The 18,558-nt window shown below is 39.3% G+C and overlaps 2 protein-coding genes across 2 annotated transcripts in view; one reads left to right on the forward strand and one right to left on the reverse strand.

The window, feature by feature from the left end:
- Window positions 1-10,443: 10,443 nt before the first annotated feature.
- LOC723158 (Fanconi anemia group D2 protein) overlaps window positions 10,444-18,558 on the forward strand; it is a 28,470-nt gene continuing 20,355 nt past the window's right edge. Inside the window, exons 1-3 of the mRNA XM_028843496.2 lie at window positions 10,444-10,546; window positions 10,910-11,017; window positions 11,254-11,289. The gene's annotated coding sequence lies outside the window, so the exon portion shown is untranslated. The remainder of the gene's footprint in view (window positions 10,547-10,909; window positions 11,018-11,253; window positions 11,290-18,558) is intronic.
- On the reverse strand, window positions 16,734-17,832 carry LOC114676394 (nucleophosmin-like). Its single transcript, XM_028844462.2, has 2 exons — window positions 17,273-17,832; window positions 16,734-17,185 (listed from the first exon to the last, which is right to left on the reverse strand). Exons 1-2 carry the CDS (start codon window positions 17,830-17,832, stop codon window positions 17,119-17,121), a joined length of 627 nt encoding a protein of 208 aa, XP_028700295.1. The 3' UTR covers window positions 16,734-17,118.

Consider the following 18,558-nt stretch of genomic DNA (forward strand, 5'->3'; position numbering starts at 1 on the left):
TCTTGCCTAGGGTGCTGGAATCAGAGTGCACTCACCGTGGAATTACACTGAAACCTCTCACCCAAAGACAGTGAATAAATCCTGTTACCAGCTTGGAGGGGGCCAGCCCCTCCACACCTGTGGGAGTTTCTCGTCAGCTGGAACGAGAGACTGAGAAAAGAAAGAGACACAGAGACAAAGTATAGAGAAAGAAAAGTGGGCCCAGGGGACTGGTGCTCAGCATACGGAGGACTGCACCGGTCTCTGAGTTCCCTCAGTATTTATTGATTATTATTTCTACCATCTCTGCGAGGGGGATGTGGCAGGACAATAGGGTAATAGTGGGGAGAGGGTCAGCAGGAAAGCTTGTGAACAAAGGTCCTTGAGTCATAAACAAGGTTGAGAAAAGGTGCTGTGCTTTGATATGCATGTACACAAACATCTCGTGCATTAAAGAGCAGTATTGCTGCCAGCATGTCTCACCTCCAGCCCTAAGGTGGTTTTCTCCTATCTCAGTAAATGGAACATACAATCAGGTTTTACACCGAGACATTCCACTGGAGCAGGAGACAGATGCCTTCCTCTTATCTTAACTGCAAGGAGACCTTCCTCTTTTACTAATCCCCCTCAGCACAGACCCTTTATGGTGTCGGGCTGGGGGATGATCAAGTCTTTCCCTTCCCACGAGGCCATATCTCAGACTATCACATAGGGAGAAACCTTGGACAATACATGGCTTTCCTAGGCAGAGGTCCCTGCGGCTTTCCACAGTGTATTGTGTCCCTGGGTACTTGAGATTAGAGAGTGGTGATGACTTTTAACAAGCATACTGCCTTCAAGCAGTTGTTTAAAAAAGCACATTCTGCATAGCCCTGAATTCATTAAACCTTGAGTCAACACAGCAAATGTCTCTGCCAGCACAGGGCTGGGGCTAGGGTTACAGATTAACAGCATCTCAAGGCAGAAGAATTTTTCTTAATACAGAACAAAATGGAATCTCTTATGTCTACTTCTTTCTACATAGACACAGTAACAGTCTGATCTCTCTTTCTTTTCTCCACACCAGCTGGTTCCTTTTTTATTTCCTTCCTTCCCTTGGGGAAATAATTAATCTTCATTGGATTTTTCCTGTTTGCAAAAGTAATCCATGCTCATAAAAATGTAAATATTATGAAATACATAATGTAAACATGTATGAAATACATACATCATGCCCCAGAAAGGTAATCTTTGGCACATATTCCTTCATATATTTTTCTATGAATATATTAACATTAAAAACAATTTTAAGTGGATTCCTAGGATAGATACTATTTTGCAATTTTTTTTTTGCACTTAGCATATCGGGACAATGTTCTGTGTCAGAATATATAGATTTCCCTCATTCCATGTATTAGTAGCAAATTATTCTAAAATATGGATATGCCATAATTTTGTTTAAAATTTTTTGTTTAAAAGAAAATGTTTAAACACATCCTTCCCTTTCTTTCTTTCTTTCTTTCTTTCTTTCTTTCTTTCTTTCTTTCTTTCTTTTCTTTCTTTCTTTCTTTCTTTCTTTTTCTTTCTTTCCTTTTCTTTTCTTTCTTCTCCTTCTTTCTTTCCCTCCCTCCCTCTCCCTCTCTCTCTCTCCCTCTCTCTCTTTCTCCTTCCTTCCTTCCCTCCCTCCCCCTTCCTTCCTTCCTCCCTCCCTTCCTTCCTTCCTTGCAACTAAGTCTTGCTCTGTCACCCAGGCTGGAGTACAGTGGCACGATCTAGGCTCACTGCAACCTCCACCATCCAGGTCCAAGTGATTCTCCTGCCTCAGCCTCCCAAGTAGCTGAGATTACAGGTGCCTGCCACCACACCCGGCTAAGTTTTGGATTTTTAGTAGGGATGGGGTTTTACTATGTTGGCCAGGCTGGTCTCAAACTCCTGACCTCAAGTGATCCGCGCTGTCTCGGCCTCCCAAAGTGCTAGGATTACAGGCATGAGCCACCGCTCCCAGCCTGTTTAAACATTTTATTGTTGATGGATGTAGGGTATTTCTACTTTTCACACCTGCAAACAATGCTATCATGAGCATCCTTGTACATTTTTTGTGCATGAACAAGTATTGCTATAAGATAGATTCCTAGAAGGGGAATTGCTGGGTCAGAATGTCAGCACACTGCTAAATTCCCCTCCAAAAGTTGGTGCCAATTCGCACACCCACCAGCAGAGTTCAGCCCTTGATAGATATAAAGATTCTGCAATGTTTCTCCATTTGTCTCCCTTCCAGGCGTTCACACCCAATTATCAGCAATTTTCATGTTCACAAACAGTTTTCTTCCTGCAATGCAAAACCACCAGCTGGAAGGTTCTATCACATTCCTGTTTGCATTTTGCCTTTCCCCAGGAAGAGGCAGAAGCAATGTAGCCAGGAACACATTTGTATTCTTCAGTAGAAATCTCCCTGCTCCTGGCCCTTCATCCACTCTCTTTTAAATTACCATGGCTTGTGAAATTAGAGGCTATTAGGAAGCCCCAGTGTTCTATATAATCGCTTTAGGGTTCTGTTGGAAAGCTTATACCAATGAAATAAACATGTTAGAGAGCCACTTACAAATACAGATAAATGCCTGGTTACTCGAGTGAATATTGGGCCTCATTCTTCTGATTTATCTAGCAGTTGTCTTTGTATTCCTTAATAATGACCTTGTTAGGCTAACTTTCACTAGGAGAAGGTTCATCTAATCCGTCTAATCCATTTTTTCAAAAAGCCCTCTTAAAAATTGTCTATAGCTTTAATGCTTTTTTTTTTTCCTAATCAGTGTTTAAGTACAGGAGAGAAGAATGTTTGGGAAAAGAAAAATCCAGGCTCTTTGATGTGGGATTCCTCAGAGCATTAATATATTAATAAGCATTGTGAATCTATAAGAGAGAAGCAGAACATGTAGCATTTTCCAATCTCCCAGACTAGGTTTTCCTCCATCCCCCGCTCCCTCCACCTTCTGTCTCAGTGTCTTCTGGGATTCATATTCTGTGGCATAAATTTAGGAAGTGCTGGTGCCAAGCACCCCCTTGCTGTCCCAGAAACATCTCAGTGTCCCAAACCAATCAAGACTAATTTTCACGGATCTCTTTTGCCTGAAGGCACCAGGGAATCCTATAGCCTAAGAGAGAGATTGAGAAATTTCCCAACACATGAATTATAATTATAACTTGTGGGTGTAAAAAGCCAAGAATTTCTATGCTTTGGACTCTGAGGATGTCTTTGTTCAGACCCAGAACTGACAAAACTCTAGGTACAATCTTCCTAGACTTACTTCCCAGAAAGTGTTTAGAATGACACTTTCCTAACCTCCAGGGTCTGAATATGTAACCCTTTTGGGAAGTCCTAATTAGGGAAAAGGAGTTAGGCTGTTGGGAGCATGGGAAAGCAAAGAGAGAAAGCAGATAAGCTATGAGTCTGCCTTTCTTTGTGGTCCAGGACACGTAGCCCTCCTGTGCCCAACTTATCACCAGACACCTGCAAGTTAGCTCACTGTAACCTTGGTGTTATCAATACTGCACAAAGCCCTTTTCAGTACACAGCAAAGAACCATCCTATAAAATCTCCAGCAAGTCTTTGTTTCCTTGCAGTCAGCTTCTCGCTTGTTGATTCTGCCTGTTGCTCCCTTGCAATGTACTTTCAAACTTTCTCTAATAAATCTGCCTTCCTTTACCTACAACTGTCTTGGTAAAGTCTTCTTACCCTCATGCCACCAGCTCAGATAGTTGCCACTTACCCATGAAACCTTTCACCTGGGTGAATTCTTCTCTTTTTGGGGTCCCAAAATATCTTGAGCTTCCTGGACCTGTTAGGAAGTGACATTCTTTACTTACCACAAGTCAGGAACCTTGTAAAGAAACTATGGAGACAAGATACCAGGCCAATCTTTTGTTTGTTTGTTTGTTTGAGACAGGGCCTCCCTCTGTTGTACAGGCTGAGTGCAGTGGTGATCATAGCTCACTATAGCCTTGAACTCCTAGGCTCAAGCATTTCTCCGCCTCAATCTCTGAAGTAGGTGGGACTAAACATGTTTGCCACCACTCCTGGCTTTTTTTTTTTTTTTTTTTTTTTTGTAGAGACAAGGTCTTGCCATGTTGCCCAGGCTGATCTTGAACACTTGACCTCAAGTGATCCTCCCGTTTTGGCCTTTCAAAGTGCTAGGATTACAGGTGTGAGCCATCATGCCTGACCTAGGCCAATCTTTTCAAGGGGCTTTTTATTGACTCTGTAAAGTCAATGTCAATTCCTCAACATAGTCTGGTCATATCTGAAAATAGATCATTCCAGTCAAAGCCTTGGTAACATAACCAGTGTCTCTAATTGTGTCATGTTACAAAAGAAAACAGATTCTTACTGAACTTATATAAATAACTATATTGTCATAAATTAAGAATACTCACAAATAGTTTCTAAATTCCAAATAAACCAGGTAAAGAGAAAGATAACTATTTTAAATTTTGCTGACAAAAGTATACTTTACCCAATTTGTTATAGGCTATGAATAGCTAAAACAAAAAGTTTTTTGACTCTGAAAACAAAATATTAAAAGGATTAGCAATGTTTTTTTAAAAAAGGCTGTGAAAAAATAAGTTTAGTTTTTATTAGTTTAGTTCAATGTAATTAACCTTGTTCTGCTTGATGTTGAGTTAGTAATCTTTATAAACACATCAGCCTTTTAGTTAGAGTCCTGGAAGTTCTTTCCTAGTCTTTTGGTATGACAGCTAAAGTTATCAGAAATCTGCATTTAAAAGTCTGTGGCAGAGCCTTTTCTATGATTTTTTAAAAAGAAGCACATTTTGGACTGTAGCCGATCATAAACCACTTTTTGAGGAGAATCAAAGTAAAACAGTAATTGTGGATAGGAAAGACAACATTCATGGTTAAAGACACAATTGTCAAGGAAATTTGATTGTTTTTGTGGCATACTGCAAGTAAGCATAATAATCAGAATTATTCCTGATGACAAATACTAAGACATTTCAGAATTTTAGGAATCTTAAACAACTTTGAAACATGTATTAATAGCACACATATATAAATAAAACCCAGAGAAAGTTAAACAGCATTTTTTTTTTTTTTTTTTTGAGACAGAGTCTTGCTCTCTCACCCAGGCTAGAGTGCAGTGGCACAATCTTAGCTCACTGCAACCTCTGCCTCCCAGGTGCAAGCAATTCTCCTGACTCAACCTCCCCCCATAGTTTGGATTACAGATGTGCACCACCACACCTGGCTAATTTTTGTATTTTTAGTAGAGATTGGGTTTCAGCATGTTGGTCAGTCTGGTCTCAAACTCCTGACCCCAAGTCATCCACCCACCTCGGCCTCCCAAAATGCTGGGATTACAGCTGTGAGCCACTGTGCCTGGCTACTTGTGTGATTTAACATACCAAATAAGCTTAATATGTCTCTCTTGGACTTCCAGAGGCCCTAATATCCAAAAAGTTGGTTTGAGGTCAAAAAGATCGAATTTAGAATTCACTGCTGCAAGGAGGTGGGGCTGGAGATATGCTCTCTAAAAACTCTTAAACAACAGATTTGATGAGCTTCTAGGTTGGCAAACACATCAAGATGCTGGAAGGGTGGTGTGCCAGGAGAGGGCATGTAAGCCTCACATTCCTTTCTCATACATTGCCCTGTGTACCTCTTCATCTTGCTGGTAAGTGTTGTTTCCTTGAGTTCTGTGAGATGTTATTGCAAAATATTAAGCTGGAGGAGAGGGTCATGGGAGCCTTTGATTTGTAGCCAAATTAGACAGAAAAGTGGATAACCTGGAGACCCACTATTTGCAATTGGCATCTAAAGTTGGGGAGGTGCAGTTTTGTGAGACTGAGCCCTTAACCTGAGGGGTCTATGCTAACTCCAAGTAGTTAGCATCAGAATTGAATTAAATTGTAGAATACTCAGCTAGTGTATGGAGAATTGGAGAATTGTTGGTTGGCATTGGAAAACACCCTAGACACCTCTCTGTTAGTAGCTTCTATTTATGAAACACTGAAGTCCTATGAGAGAAGTACCATTATTGTAATATCATTTTTGCTTTTAAATTATGTAGCAAGATAGACTTTCTGTTGATGTATATAGTTCTGTGAATTTTAATACATGTAGATTCATGTGAATACCACTACAATCAGGGTATAAAAGAATTCCTTCACCCCCCTTCCCCCAAACCTCCCTGTGTTATCCTTTTGTAGTCCCATCCTCCCTCCCATGCCCCAACCCCAGGCAACCGTTGATCTTGTCACTATAGTTCTGTCCTTTGTGGAATGTCATAGAATATGTAACCTTTTGAGTCTGGCTTTTGTCATTCAACATAACGCTTTTGAGATTTATTTAAGTTGCTGCATGCATCAATAGTTTATTCCTTTTTATTGCTGCATAGTTTTCGATTGGATTGCTGTACCAGTTTGTCTATCTCTTCACTTGCTGAAGGACATTTGGGTTGTTTCCAATTTTTGGTGGTTACGAATAGGGCCGCTATAAACATTCATGGATTTTATTTGTTTGTTTTGTTTTTTGTTTTTTGAGATAGAGTCTTGCTCTGTTGCCCAGGCTGGAGTGCAGTTTGGCTCACTGCAACCTCTGCCTCCCGAATTCAAGCAATTCTCCTGCCTCAGCCTCCTGAGTAGAGTACCTTGGACGACAGGCATGTGCCACCACACCCGGCTAATTTTTGTACTTTTTTTTTTTTTTTTTTTAGTAGTAGAGATGGGGTTTCACCATGTTAGCCAGGCTCGTCTCAAACTCCTGACCTCAAGTGATCCGCCCACCTTGGCCTCCCAAAGTGTTGGGATTACAGACGAACCACCATGCCCGGCCAAATAATTTTTATTATTATTTTTTTTCTGATACAGAGTCTCGCTCTGTCACCCAGGCTGGAGTGTAGTTGCACGATCTCAGCTCTCTGCAACCTCTGCCTTCCGGGTTCAAGCGATTCTCTTGCCTCAGCCTCCTGAGTAGCTGGGATTACAGGCGTGTGCCACCACACCCGGCAAATTTTTGTATTTTTAGTAGAGATGGGGTTTCATCATGTTGGTCAAGCTGGTCTCGAACTCCTGACCTCATGATCTACCCACCTCAGCCTCCCAAAGTGCTGGGATTACAGGCGTGAGCCTCGTGCCTGGCCACCAGATGATTTTTTTAATAAACATAAGATTTCATTTCTTGAGGGTAAATATCTAGGATTTGGGTGCGGGACCATTTGGCACATATTTAATTTTATAAGAAACCAGCGAACTGCTTTCTGGCATGGCTGACCATTTGGCATTTCCAGCAGCAGTAGCTGAGCCTTCTAGTTGCCCTGCAGCCTCCCCAGTATTTGCCTTTGTCAGTTATTTTAGCCATTCTAATAGGTGGAATCTCATGGTGGCTTTAACTTGCATTTCCTTAACAGTTGCTAATGTCGAACATCTTTTCGTGTGCTTATTGGCTGGCTGTATATTCACCTTGGTGAAGTATCTGTTCAAATCTTTTGCTCGTTTTGTTGTTGTCAGTCAGGATTGTTTGTTTTCTTGATGTTGAGTTTTGGGAGTTTTTTATTCTTGATACCAATTCTTTGGCAGATATGTTGTTTACAGATACTTTCTCCCACTCTGTAGCCAATATTTTCATTCTCTTGACAATGTCTGTCACAGAGCAAACATGCATTTTTAATTTTCATTAGGTCCAATTTATCAATGGGAGATAAATTTTCCTGCTAATGACCATGCTTTTTGTGTCATCTCCATGCACTCCCTGCCTAACTGTAGATCACAAAAGTTTTTCTCCCATATGTTCTTAAAACTATAATTTTAGGTTTTGCAAACAAACCTATGATCCATTTTGAATTAATTTTTGTATAGGCTGTATAGTTTAGGTTGTAATACAGGTTGTGCAGTTTAGGTTGTAATAGAGGTTGTGCAGTTTAGGTTGTAATAGAAGTTGTGCAGTTTAGGTTGTCATAGAGGCTGTGTAGTTCAGGTTGTAATACAGGCTGTGTAGTTTAGGTTGTAATACAGGCTGTGTAGTTTAGGTTGTAATACAGGCTGTGTAGTTTAGGTTGTAATACAGGCTGTGTAGTTTAGGTTGTAATATAGGTTGTGCAGTTTAGGTTGAGGCTCATTTTTTTTGCAAATGGATAATTTTTCCAGCACCATTTATTGAAAAGTTTATCATTCTCCATTGAATTGCCTTCATACCTTTGTGAGAAAGCAATTGGTCATATTTTGTGTGGGTGTGTTTCTGGACTCTCTATTCTGTTCCATTGATTTATATTTCTGTCCCCCAACCAGTACTACACCGTCTAGATTAATGGAGATTTATAATGTCTTAAAATTCAGTAGTCTTAAAATTGGTATTGCTTCTATTTTATTATTTTTCAAAATTGTTTTGTATTCGCGTTCCTTTGCCTTTCCCATATTTCATTTTATTTTTAATGATGTTATAATTTTTTATTCATTTTATTTTTTTAGAGATGAGGTCTTGCTCTGTTGCTTAGACTAGAATTCAGAGGTGCGATCGTAGCTCACAGCAATCTCGAATTCCAGGGCTCAAGTGATCCTCTTGCTTCAGCCTCTCCCCCCTCCCTTTAAAAAAAAAAAGAATCAGCTTGTATATATTATCAATAATCCCTCTGGGATTTTTACTGCAATAATGTTAAATCTATAGACAAATATGAAGAGAATTGACTTCTTTACTATATTGGGTCTTCTAATCCATAAAGATGGTATATCAGTCTCTCCATCTATTTAGATTTCTTTTGGAGTTGCTTTCTTTTAACACTTTAAATTCCTCACTCCACTTTCTTCTTGTTTGCCTAATTTCTGACAAGATATCAGCTATAGGCCGGGCGCAGTGGCTCATGCCTGTAATCCCTGCACTTTGGCGGATCACGAGGTCAGGAGATCGAGACCATCCTGGCTAACACGGTGAAACCCCGTCTCTACTAAAATACAAAAAATTAGCTGGGCGCAGTGGCGGGTGCCTGTAGTCCCAGCTACTCGGGAGGCTGAGGCAGGAGAATGGCGCAAACCCGGGAGGCGGAGCTTGCAGTGAGCCGAGATCGCACCACTGCACTCCAGCCTGGGCAACAGAGTGCAGACTCTGCCTCAAAAAAAAAAAAAAAAAAAAAAAAAAAAAGATATCAGCTATAATTTTATCCTTGTTCCCCTATAGTTAGGTGTTCTCTCACCCACTCCCCAGCTTCTTTTAAGAGTTTTCTGTCATTGGACTGTTGTCTGTCATTAGTTTGGAAGATTCTCGGCCGTTATTATAATATGTATTATTTTTTGCAGTCAAAACAATTTTTAAAGAAACGTACTATAAACAAGTCATTGTCTGCCCAGCTGTGTTCAAACCATTACACAACTTTTTTGTTTTTCTACCATTCACAGTGACCTACTGATAGAGAATACTTCACTCACTGTCCCAATCCTCCAGCCTCCGCCTTGACCCAAACTTCCTATTGAAGGTAGGAAAGACTCAGCTTTCCAGAAGCAGAGCCCACTTTCCAACCTCCCGGAACAGGTGCTAGTTGTTGTCTTGGGAGAAATCTTGTGTAATGAATATTTCATTTTGAAACCATAGTGAATCATATTTGATATCTCTCTTTTTTTATTTTTCTCAATGAGTTTCAGATGCTATTCTATGATAGATTCACAGGTCTGTTTTTAAGCAGTAAGTTTTGAGTGGAAATCTTCTATATTGTCTGAATTGTACCTACTTCCCATAGGAATAATACTTTTTCTGCCTTACTATAGCCAATTGAGAATTTAGGCTCTAAATGTAAGATAATAGCTCTGTTTCACATTTATTGTCTGTCTGTTTTTGATGAAGCTGTGGTATGAACAATTAAAAGATGGTAATTTGGGGAAAAATATAGAGGTTTTTTTTTTCCTAAATTACAAGTGGGAAAATTGAGTGAGAGAAGTGATTTTTTTCTAATTTTACCTAACAGTTCAGTACAAGTTGAGGTATATCAATATGAAAATGTATTAAGTTTTTGTGCTTTTAATTTTTAGGTTCGCCAGTGATGGATAAGTTGTCATCTATTAGATTGGAGGATTTACCTGTGACAATAAGTTCATTCTTCATTCCCATCACACCTAGATAAAGGGACTTAAATTAATAAATCCCAATTGCTCTTCTCTGTCCCCTGACTAACCGAGAATACTGACTAACCCAGATAGCATTCAGCGAAGAGAATGGAGCTATTCAACAGATTCATTACTCTATATAAGCTGCTATAAGTTACATTTAACTCTTTCTGTGTAGTACCTCACAGAATTGTGAAATTTTGGGTCTGACATTCTATGACATTGCATTAGCTATTCTAATCAACGCTATTTTTCAGAATGTCTTGTCCAACGTTTAAAATTTTTTCTTCCTCAGTCTTTCAGGAGATTGTCATGGCTGAGAGACTGGGCTGTACCTACCCACTAGGAATGAACAGAAAACCATAGCTAATATTTACTTTCTGCAGGTAATTTCTGAGCTTCGGGAGAAGTTGGATCTGCAACATTGTGTTTTGCCATCACGGTTGCAGGCTTCCCAAGTAAAGTTGAAAAGTAAAGGACGAGCAAGGTAAAGAGCTCATGGATAATTGCCACCTTTTTCTCACACAGGATGTCACAATTTTCTGACATCCCAAAGTCAGAGTTAGAGCTTAATACTTACAACTACAAATAATGGTACTATTATGACATTTACATCTAGTATTGTACAGTGTTTCAAATTACATATATGTGTGTGAGTATGTATGTGTTTATATGTTTTCTTAGCCATTCAGATCAATCCCAGACAGACTACAGTGCAAGTTTATTAGCCATCTTATATGTGAGGTTGTCATTTCCTCCAGGGGTACATGGCTACTAAGCAGGAACTCAGATCTTGTAAGTTCTTTTCTGGTAGGTAAGAGTAATTTTTTTTCCTCTCTGCTACTTGTAGTTCCTCAGGAAATCAAGAAAGCAGCATCAGAGCTGTGTTATTCTCCTCTTTGATGTAATAAAGTCAGCTATTAGATATGAGAAAACCATTTCAGAAGCCTGGATTAAGGTGGGATCTTTGGAACTTTGATTATCAAGGAGGAAATGAGTGGCAATTAGTGACAGATGTATAACTGAGGTAGATTGAAAAAAAAATCTCAAAAGTCATTCAAGTGGAAATGATAGCTGATGGCTGCCATATGGACACATTGGCTCTTGGATGATATAACAGGGCATGCTGAGTAAGGTGAAACGTGTTTCACTGATGTGTCGTAATGTTTTTGTGACTGTCTCTTGTTTTTTCAGGCAATTGAAAACACTGCCTCAGTGTCTGAACACAAGGTAATGTTCATGTACTATGCATTTTCAGTATTGCAGATGTAAAAGTAATGACGTTGGCTAGCTTGCCTTCCCGCTTTCTTTCTTTCCCCTCCTTCCAGTCACTCTTTTCTTCTCTTCTCTAGTTGCTCTAATAAACATTAGCTGTCTGGGGAAGATAATCTGAGGGGGCGACTGGCCAGATATCCTGCCCCTACTCACTCTGGCTATAAAATAAGTCTACAGTATCCATAAGGGGAAATACTAACAGTGTAACCAAGCATATCAAGATGCAGTCAAAGAAGCCAAGTCCCCACCGATGAGATGAAGAAAATAACCACCTGAGTCTCAGGTCCCTGTATCTGCCTAATTGCCCTTCCTTCCACCCAGCACCACTGTCAAGATAATGGCATTCCATGTTTTATTTTACTTTGCCCATGTAGACCTGACTGGAGTAAATCAGTCTGTCCACTGTCAAGGCAATGGTACTGATCTTATGTCTCTATTAATTCTAGAAATATCTTCCATCAAAAAGCCTGATGATTGGCCGGGCACAGTGGCTCATGCCTATAATCCCAGCATTTTGGGAGGCTGAGGCAGGCGGATTGTCTGAGGTCAGGAGTTTGAGACCAGCCTGGCCAATGTAGCAAAAACCCGTCTCTACTAAAAATACAAAAAAAAAAAAAAAAAAAAAAAAAGCCTGGCCTAGTGGCATGCACCACTGCACTCCAGCCTGGGCGACAGTGCAAGACTCCATCTCAAAAAATAAAAAGCCAGATGATTGAGTACCTTAGGTGCTGATTGGTTGCCTTTAAAGATTTTTCTTTGGTTGGAATCTGTTTTGTGGGATTTTTGTTGTGTTAGCCAATTTTTGGATGACTATCTTAAAAGCTTTCATGATGCCAAATAAAGCGATGAAAATTCGTAATTTTTTATGGTGAAAAATATCAAAATACTCCAACACACTGTTTTTGGTTTTGGATAAACATAAATTTACCACCTTGGCTACCTGCATACCTATTTTTACATATTCGTAATCATTGTATAAATATAATTTGTATTCTTTTTTCTCTTAACATTTTTTCTTCTCCATGTACTTCTTCATTGTCTTCATTGCTATCTTTAATGACTGTATTCTAGTCTAATGACTCTCAATTTTGGTGTTCTAGGGGTAGGGCATTCAGTTAAGAGAAGTAGTAAAATTTGTTTTTTTTTTTTCTTTTGTGTCCTGCTTGCCTTTTTGTTTTTGTTTTTTTTTTGACAAGAGAAAACCACAGGTGAATATTTATGCAAACACAGACTAAGAAAATAATTTCTATAAAATATAAAAGAAAAAAATTATGTTAGAGAATGTTGATAAATATGACCATATAAAATTTATGGTTACAAAGATAAGTTGAATTGACCAATTAGCTTCTTGGAAAATATGAAAACTTGAATGCTTCTTGAAAGCACTAGAAAAAGGTCTGGTCTGTGATCTATTTTTTAAAGAGAATTCCCAGAATAAAAGGAATATACCTTTTTTATTATTATTATACTGTAAGTTCTAGAGTACATGTGCACAATGTGCTGGTTTGATACATAGGTATACATGTGCCATGTTGGTTTGCTGCACCCATCAACTCATCATTTATGTTAGATATTTCTCCTAATTCTATCCCTTCCCCAGCCCCTGCCCCCTGGCAGGCTCCGATGTGTAATGTTCCCTGTCCTGTGTCCTAGTATTCTCATTGTTCAGTTCCAGCCTATGAGTGAGAACATGTGGTGTTTGGTTTTCTGTCCTTGTGATAGTTTGCTCAGAATGGTGGATTCCAGCTTCATCCATGTCCTTCCAAAGGACATGAACTTATCCTTTTTTATGGCTGCATAGTATTCCATGGTGTATATGTGCCACATTTTCTTAATCCAGTCTATCACTGATGGACATTTGGGTTGGTTCCAAGTCTTTGCTATTGTGAATAGTGCCGCAATAAACATACATGTGCATGTGTCTTTATAGTAGCATTATTTATAATCTTTTGGGTATATACCCAGTAATGGGATCTCTGGGTCAAATGGTATTTCTAGTTCTAGATCCTTGAGGAATCGCCACACTGTCTTCTGCAATGGTTGAACTAATTTACACTTCCACCAACAGTGTAAAAGCGTTCGTATTTCTCCACATCCTCTCCAGCATCTGTTGTTTCCTGACTTTTTTAATGATTGACGTTCTAACTGGTGTGAGATGGTATCTCATTGTGGTTTTGATTTGCATTTCCCTGATGACCAGTGATGTTGAGCATTTTTTCATGTGGTTAGCTGCATAAGTGTCTTCTTTTGAGGAGTGTCTGTTCATATCCTTTGCCTATTTTTTGATGGGGTTGTTTGATTTTTTCTTGTGAATTTGTTTGAGTTCTTTGTAGATTCTGGGTATTAGCCCTTTGTCAGATGGGTAGATTGTAAAAATTTTCTCCCATTCTGTAGGTTGCCTGTTCACTCTGATGGTAGTTTCTTTTGCCGTGCAGAAGCTCTTTGGTTTAATTAGATCCTGTTTGTCTATTTAGACTTTTGTTGCCATTGCTTTTGGTATTTCAGTCATGAAGTCATTGCCCATGCCTATGTCCTGAATGGTATTGCCTAGGTTTTCTTCTAGGGTTTTTATGGTTTTAGGTCTAACATTTAAGTCTTTAATCCATCTTGAATTAATTTTTGTATAAGGTGTAAGGAAGGGATCCAATTTCAGCTTTCTACATATGGCTAGCCAGTTTTCCCAGCACTATTTATTAAATAGGGACTCCTTTCCCCATTTCTTGTTTTTGTCAGGTTTGTCAAAGATCAGATGGTTGTAGACGTGTGGCGTTATTTCTGAGGGTTCTGTTCTGTTCCATTGGTCTATATCTCTGTTTTGGTACCAGTACCATGCTGTTTTGGTTACTGTAGACTTGTAGTATAGTTTGAAGTCAGGTAGCGTGATGCCTCCAGATTTGTTCTTTTTGTTTAGGATTTTCTTGGCAATGTGGGCTCTTGTTTGGTTCCATATGAACTTTAAAGTAGTTTTTTCCAATTCTGTGAAGAAAGTAATAGGTAGCTCGATGGGGATGGCATTGAGTCTATAAATTACCTTGGGCAGTATGACCATTTTCATGATATTGATTCTTCGTATCCATGAGCATGGAATGTTCTTCCATTTGTTTGTGTCCTCTTTTATTTTGTTGAGCAGTGGTTTGTAGTTCTCCTTGAAGAGGTCCTTCACATCCCTTGTAAGTTGGATTCCTAGGTATTTTATTCTCTTTGTAGCAATTTTGAATGGGAGTTCACTCATGATTTGGCTTTGTCTGTTATTGGTATATAGGAATGCTTGTGATTTTTGCACATTGATTTTGTATCCTGAGACTTTGCTGAAGTTGCTTATCAGCTTAAGGAGATTTTGGGCTGAGATGATGGGGTTTTCTAAATATACAATCATGTCATCTGCAAACAGGGACAATTTGACTTCCTCTTTTTCTAATTGAATACCTTTTTTTCTTTCTCTTGCCTAATTGCCCTGGTCAGAACCTCCAACACTATGTTGAATAGGAGTGGTGAGAGAGGGCATCCCTGTCTTGTGCTGGTTTTCAAAGGGAATGCTTCCAGTTTTTGCCCATTCAGTATGATATTGGCTGTGGGTTTGTCATAAATAGCTCTTATTATTTTGAGATACGTCCCATCAATACCTAGTTTATTGAGCATTTTTAGCATGAAGGGCTGCTGAATTTTGTCAAAGGCCTTTTCCGCATCTATTGGGATAATCATGCAGTTTTTGTCATTGGTTCTGTTTATCTGATGGATTACGTTTATTGATTTGCGTGTGTTGAACCAGCCTTCCATCCCAGGGATGAAGCTGACTTGATCGTGGTGGGTAAGCTTTTAGATGTGCTGCTGGATTTGGTTTGCCAGTATTTTACTGAGGATTTTTGCATCAATGTTCATCAGGGATATTGGTCTAAAATTCTCTTTTTTTGTGTGTGTCTCTGCTAGGATTTGGTATCAGGATGACGCTGGCCTTATAAAATGAGTTAGGGAGGATTCCATCTTTTTCTATTGATTGGAATAGTTTCAGAAGGAATGGTAGCAGCTCCTCTTTGTACCCCTGGTAGAATTCAGCTGTGAATCCTTCTGGTCCTGGACTTTTTTTTGGTTGGTAGGCTATTAATTATTGCCTCAATTTTAGAGCCTGCTATTGGTCTATTCAGAGATTCAACTTCTTCCTGGTTTATTCTTGAGAGGGTATATGTGTCCAGGAATTTATCCATTTCTTCTACATTTTCTAGTTTATTTGCCTAGAGGTGTTTATAGTATTCTCTGATGGTAGTTTGTATTTCTGTATGATCAGTGGTGATATCCCCTTTATTATTTTTTTATTGGGTCTACTTGATTCTTCTCTCTTTTCTTCTTTATTAGTCTCACTAGCAGTCTATCAATTTTGTTCATCTTTTCAAAAATCCAGCTCCTGGATTCATTGATTTTTTGAAGGGTTTTTTGTGTCTCTATCTCCTTTAGTTCTTCCCTGATGTTAGTTATTTCTTGCCTTCTGCTAGCTTTTGAATTTGTTTGCTCTTGCTTCTCTAGTTCTTTTAATTGTGATATTAGGGTGTTGATTTTAGACCTTTCCTGACTTTTCTTGTGGGCATTTAGTGCTATAAATTTTCCTCTACACACTGCTTTAAATGTGTCCCAGAGATTCTGGTATGTTGTGTTTTTGTTCTCATTGGTGTCAAGGAACATCTTTATTTCTGCCTTCATTTTGTTATTTACCCAGTAGTAATTCAGGAGCAGGTTGTTCAGTTTCCATGTAGTTGTGTGGTTTTGAGTGAGTTTCTTAATCCTGAGTTCTAATTTGATTGCACTGTGGTCTGAGAGACAGTTTGTTGTGGTTTATGTTCTTTTACATTTGCTGAGGAGTGTTTTACTACCAATTATGTGGTCAATTTTAGAATAAGTGCTATGTGGTGCTGAGAAGAATGTATATTCTGTTGATTTTTGGGATAGAGAGTTCTGTAGATGTCTATTAGGTCTGCTTGGTGCAGAGCTGAGTTCAGGTCCTGGATATCCTTGTTAACCTTTTGTCTCATTGATCTGTCTAATATTGACAGTGGGGTGTTAAAGTTTCCCATTCTTATTGTGTAGGAGTCAAAGTCTCTTTGTAGGTCTCTAAGGACTTGCTTTATGAATCTGGGTGCTCCTGTATTGGGTGCATATATATCTAGGATAGTTAGCTCTTCTTGTTGATTGATCCCTTTACCATTATGTAATGGCCTTCTGTGTCTCTTTTGATCTTTGTTGGTTTAAAGTCTGTTTTATCAGAGACTAGAATTGCCACTCCTGCTTTTTTGTTTTGTTTTGTTTTCCATTTGCTTGGTAGATCTTCCTCCATCCTTTTATTTTGAGCCAGTGTGTGTCTCTGCATGTGAGATGGGTCTCCTGAATACAGCACACTGATGGGTCGTGACTTTTTTTTTTTTTATTCATTCAAATATTTATTGAGCAGCTGAGGAGATACAAAGGTGATTTAAAACATTGTCAGAGGTGAGGCAAATGCACAAGTAATAGAAAGCAAAGGGCAAGCTTCACTGTATCACAGCAGTCAGAAGAAAGTGCTTTAGGGAACCAAGAGTGAGATTGTTTCCAGCCTGAAGAGGCATGGGTGGCAAATCAGAAAAGGGGATTGAGATTTAAATAGAAGACTTCAGTCTGGATTGTTGATGACACTCAGTATGGACTATATTTGTCTCTCCTTTTCCTTTCTCCTCATCTTTGGGCTTAATTTACATGTAGTGCCCAGAGCTGTTCAATGCACTTTTTCTATACTTGCTTGCATTTTTGCTTTAATGTCTTCTACGGAACTGGTTCCTTTGGTGTTTTAGGAGTTTTTTCCTGTTTTTTGAAGGATTCTTGTCCTTTTGATCTTGGTGTTGATGATGTTTTTGAGTCTTTTCCATTCTGATTTGACTTTTGTGGATTTTTGGCTGGAGTATCTTGTATAGATTTCTTCACTGGGGCTTTTTCTTCAGCTTCCTCATCATCAAAATCATCATCATCGTCATCTTCATCATCATCATCATCTTTATCAGCAGCAAGTTTTACTCTTTTCTGTGGAATCTTGCTACCACCTCCAGGGGCAGACTGCTTTCCAGATATACTTAAGAGTTTCACGTCCTCCTCCTCTTCATCTTCTGACTCTGAATCTTCCTCCACAGCTACTAAGTGCTGTCCACTAATATGCACTGGCCCCGAACCACACTTCAACCTTAAGTCCACTGGTGGTGTTATTTCAAAGCCCCCAAGGGAAACCATTGGCTGTACAGACATTTTCAAAGTTGCCAGTGTTACTTTAATTGGACTGCCTTCGTAATTCATTGCCTCTGTTTCAACAATGAGCAATTCATCCTTTGCACCAGCCCCTAAACTGACCATTCTTAAAGATAACTGGTGCTCATTTTCATCATTATCCACCTTAAAGTGATCGTCTTTGTCAGCCTTTAGTTCACAACTGAAAAGATAGTTCTGGGGCCTCATGGGGCTTATGTCCATGTCCATCAAATCTTCCATCAGGTGGCGGCACGCACTTAGGTGGGAGAGAAGGTGGACGGAGATAAACGAACACTGCTACAGAGAACAGCTGTGCAGGATGGAATCACACCCGGTCTTGACTCTATCCAATTTGCCTGTCTGTATCTTTTAATTGGGGCATTTAGCCCATTTACATTTATAGTTAATATTGTTATGTGTGAATTCGATGTTGTCATTATGATGTTAGCTGGTTATTTTGCCCATTAATTGATGCAGTTTCTTCATAGCATGGATGGTCTTTACAATTTGGCATGTTTTTGCAGTGGCTGGTACCAGTTGTTCCTTTCCATGTTTAGTGTTTCCTTCAGGAGCTCTTGTATAGCAGGCCTGATGGTGACAAAATCTCTTAGCATTTGCTTGTCTGTAAAGGATTTTATTTCTCCTTCACTGATGAAGCTTAGTTTGGCTGGATATGAAATTCTGGGTTGAAAATTCTTTTCTTTAAGAATGTTGAATACTGGTCCCCACTCTCTTCTGGTTTGTAGTGTTTCTGTCAAGAGATCCGCTGTTAGTCTGATGGGCTTCCCTTTGTGGGTAACCCGACCTTTCTCTCTGGCTGCCCTTAACATTTTTTCCTTCATTTCAACCTTGGTAAATCTGACAATTAGGCATCTTGGAGTTGTTCTTCTTGAGGAGTATCTTTGTGGTGTTCTCTCTATTTCCTGAATTTGAATGTTGGCCTGTCTTGCTAGGTTGGGGAAGTTC

Source organism: Macaca mulatta, chromosome 2, assembly GCF_049350105.2.
Source record: "Macaca mulatta isolate MMU2019108-1 chromosome 2, T2T-MMU8v2.0, whole genome shotgun sequence".
Lineage (NCBI taxonomy): Eukaryota > Metazoa > Chordata > Mammalia > Primates > Cercopithecidae > Macaca > Macaca mulatta.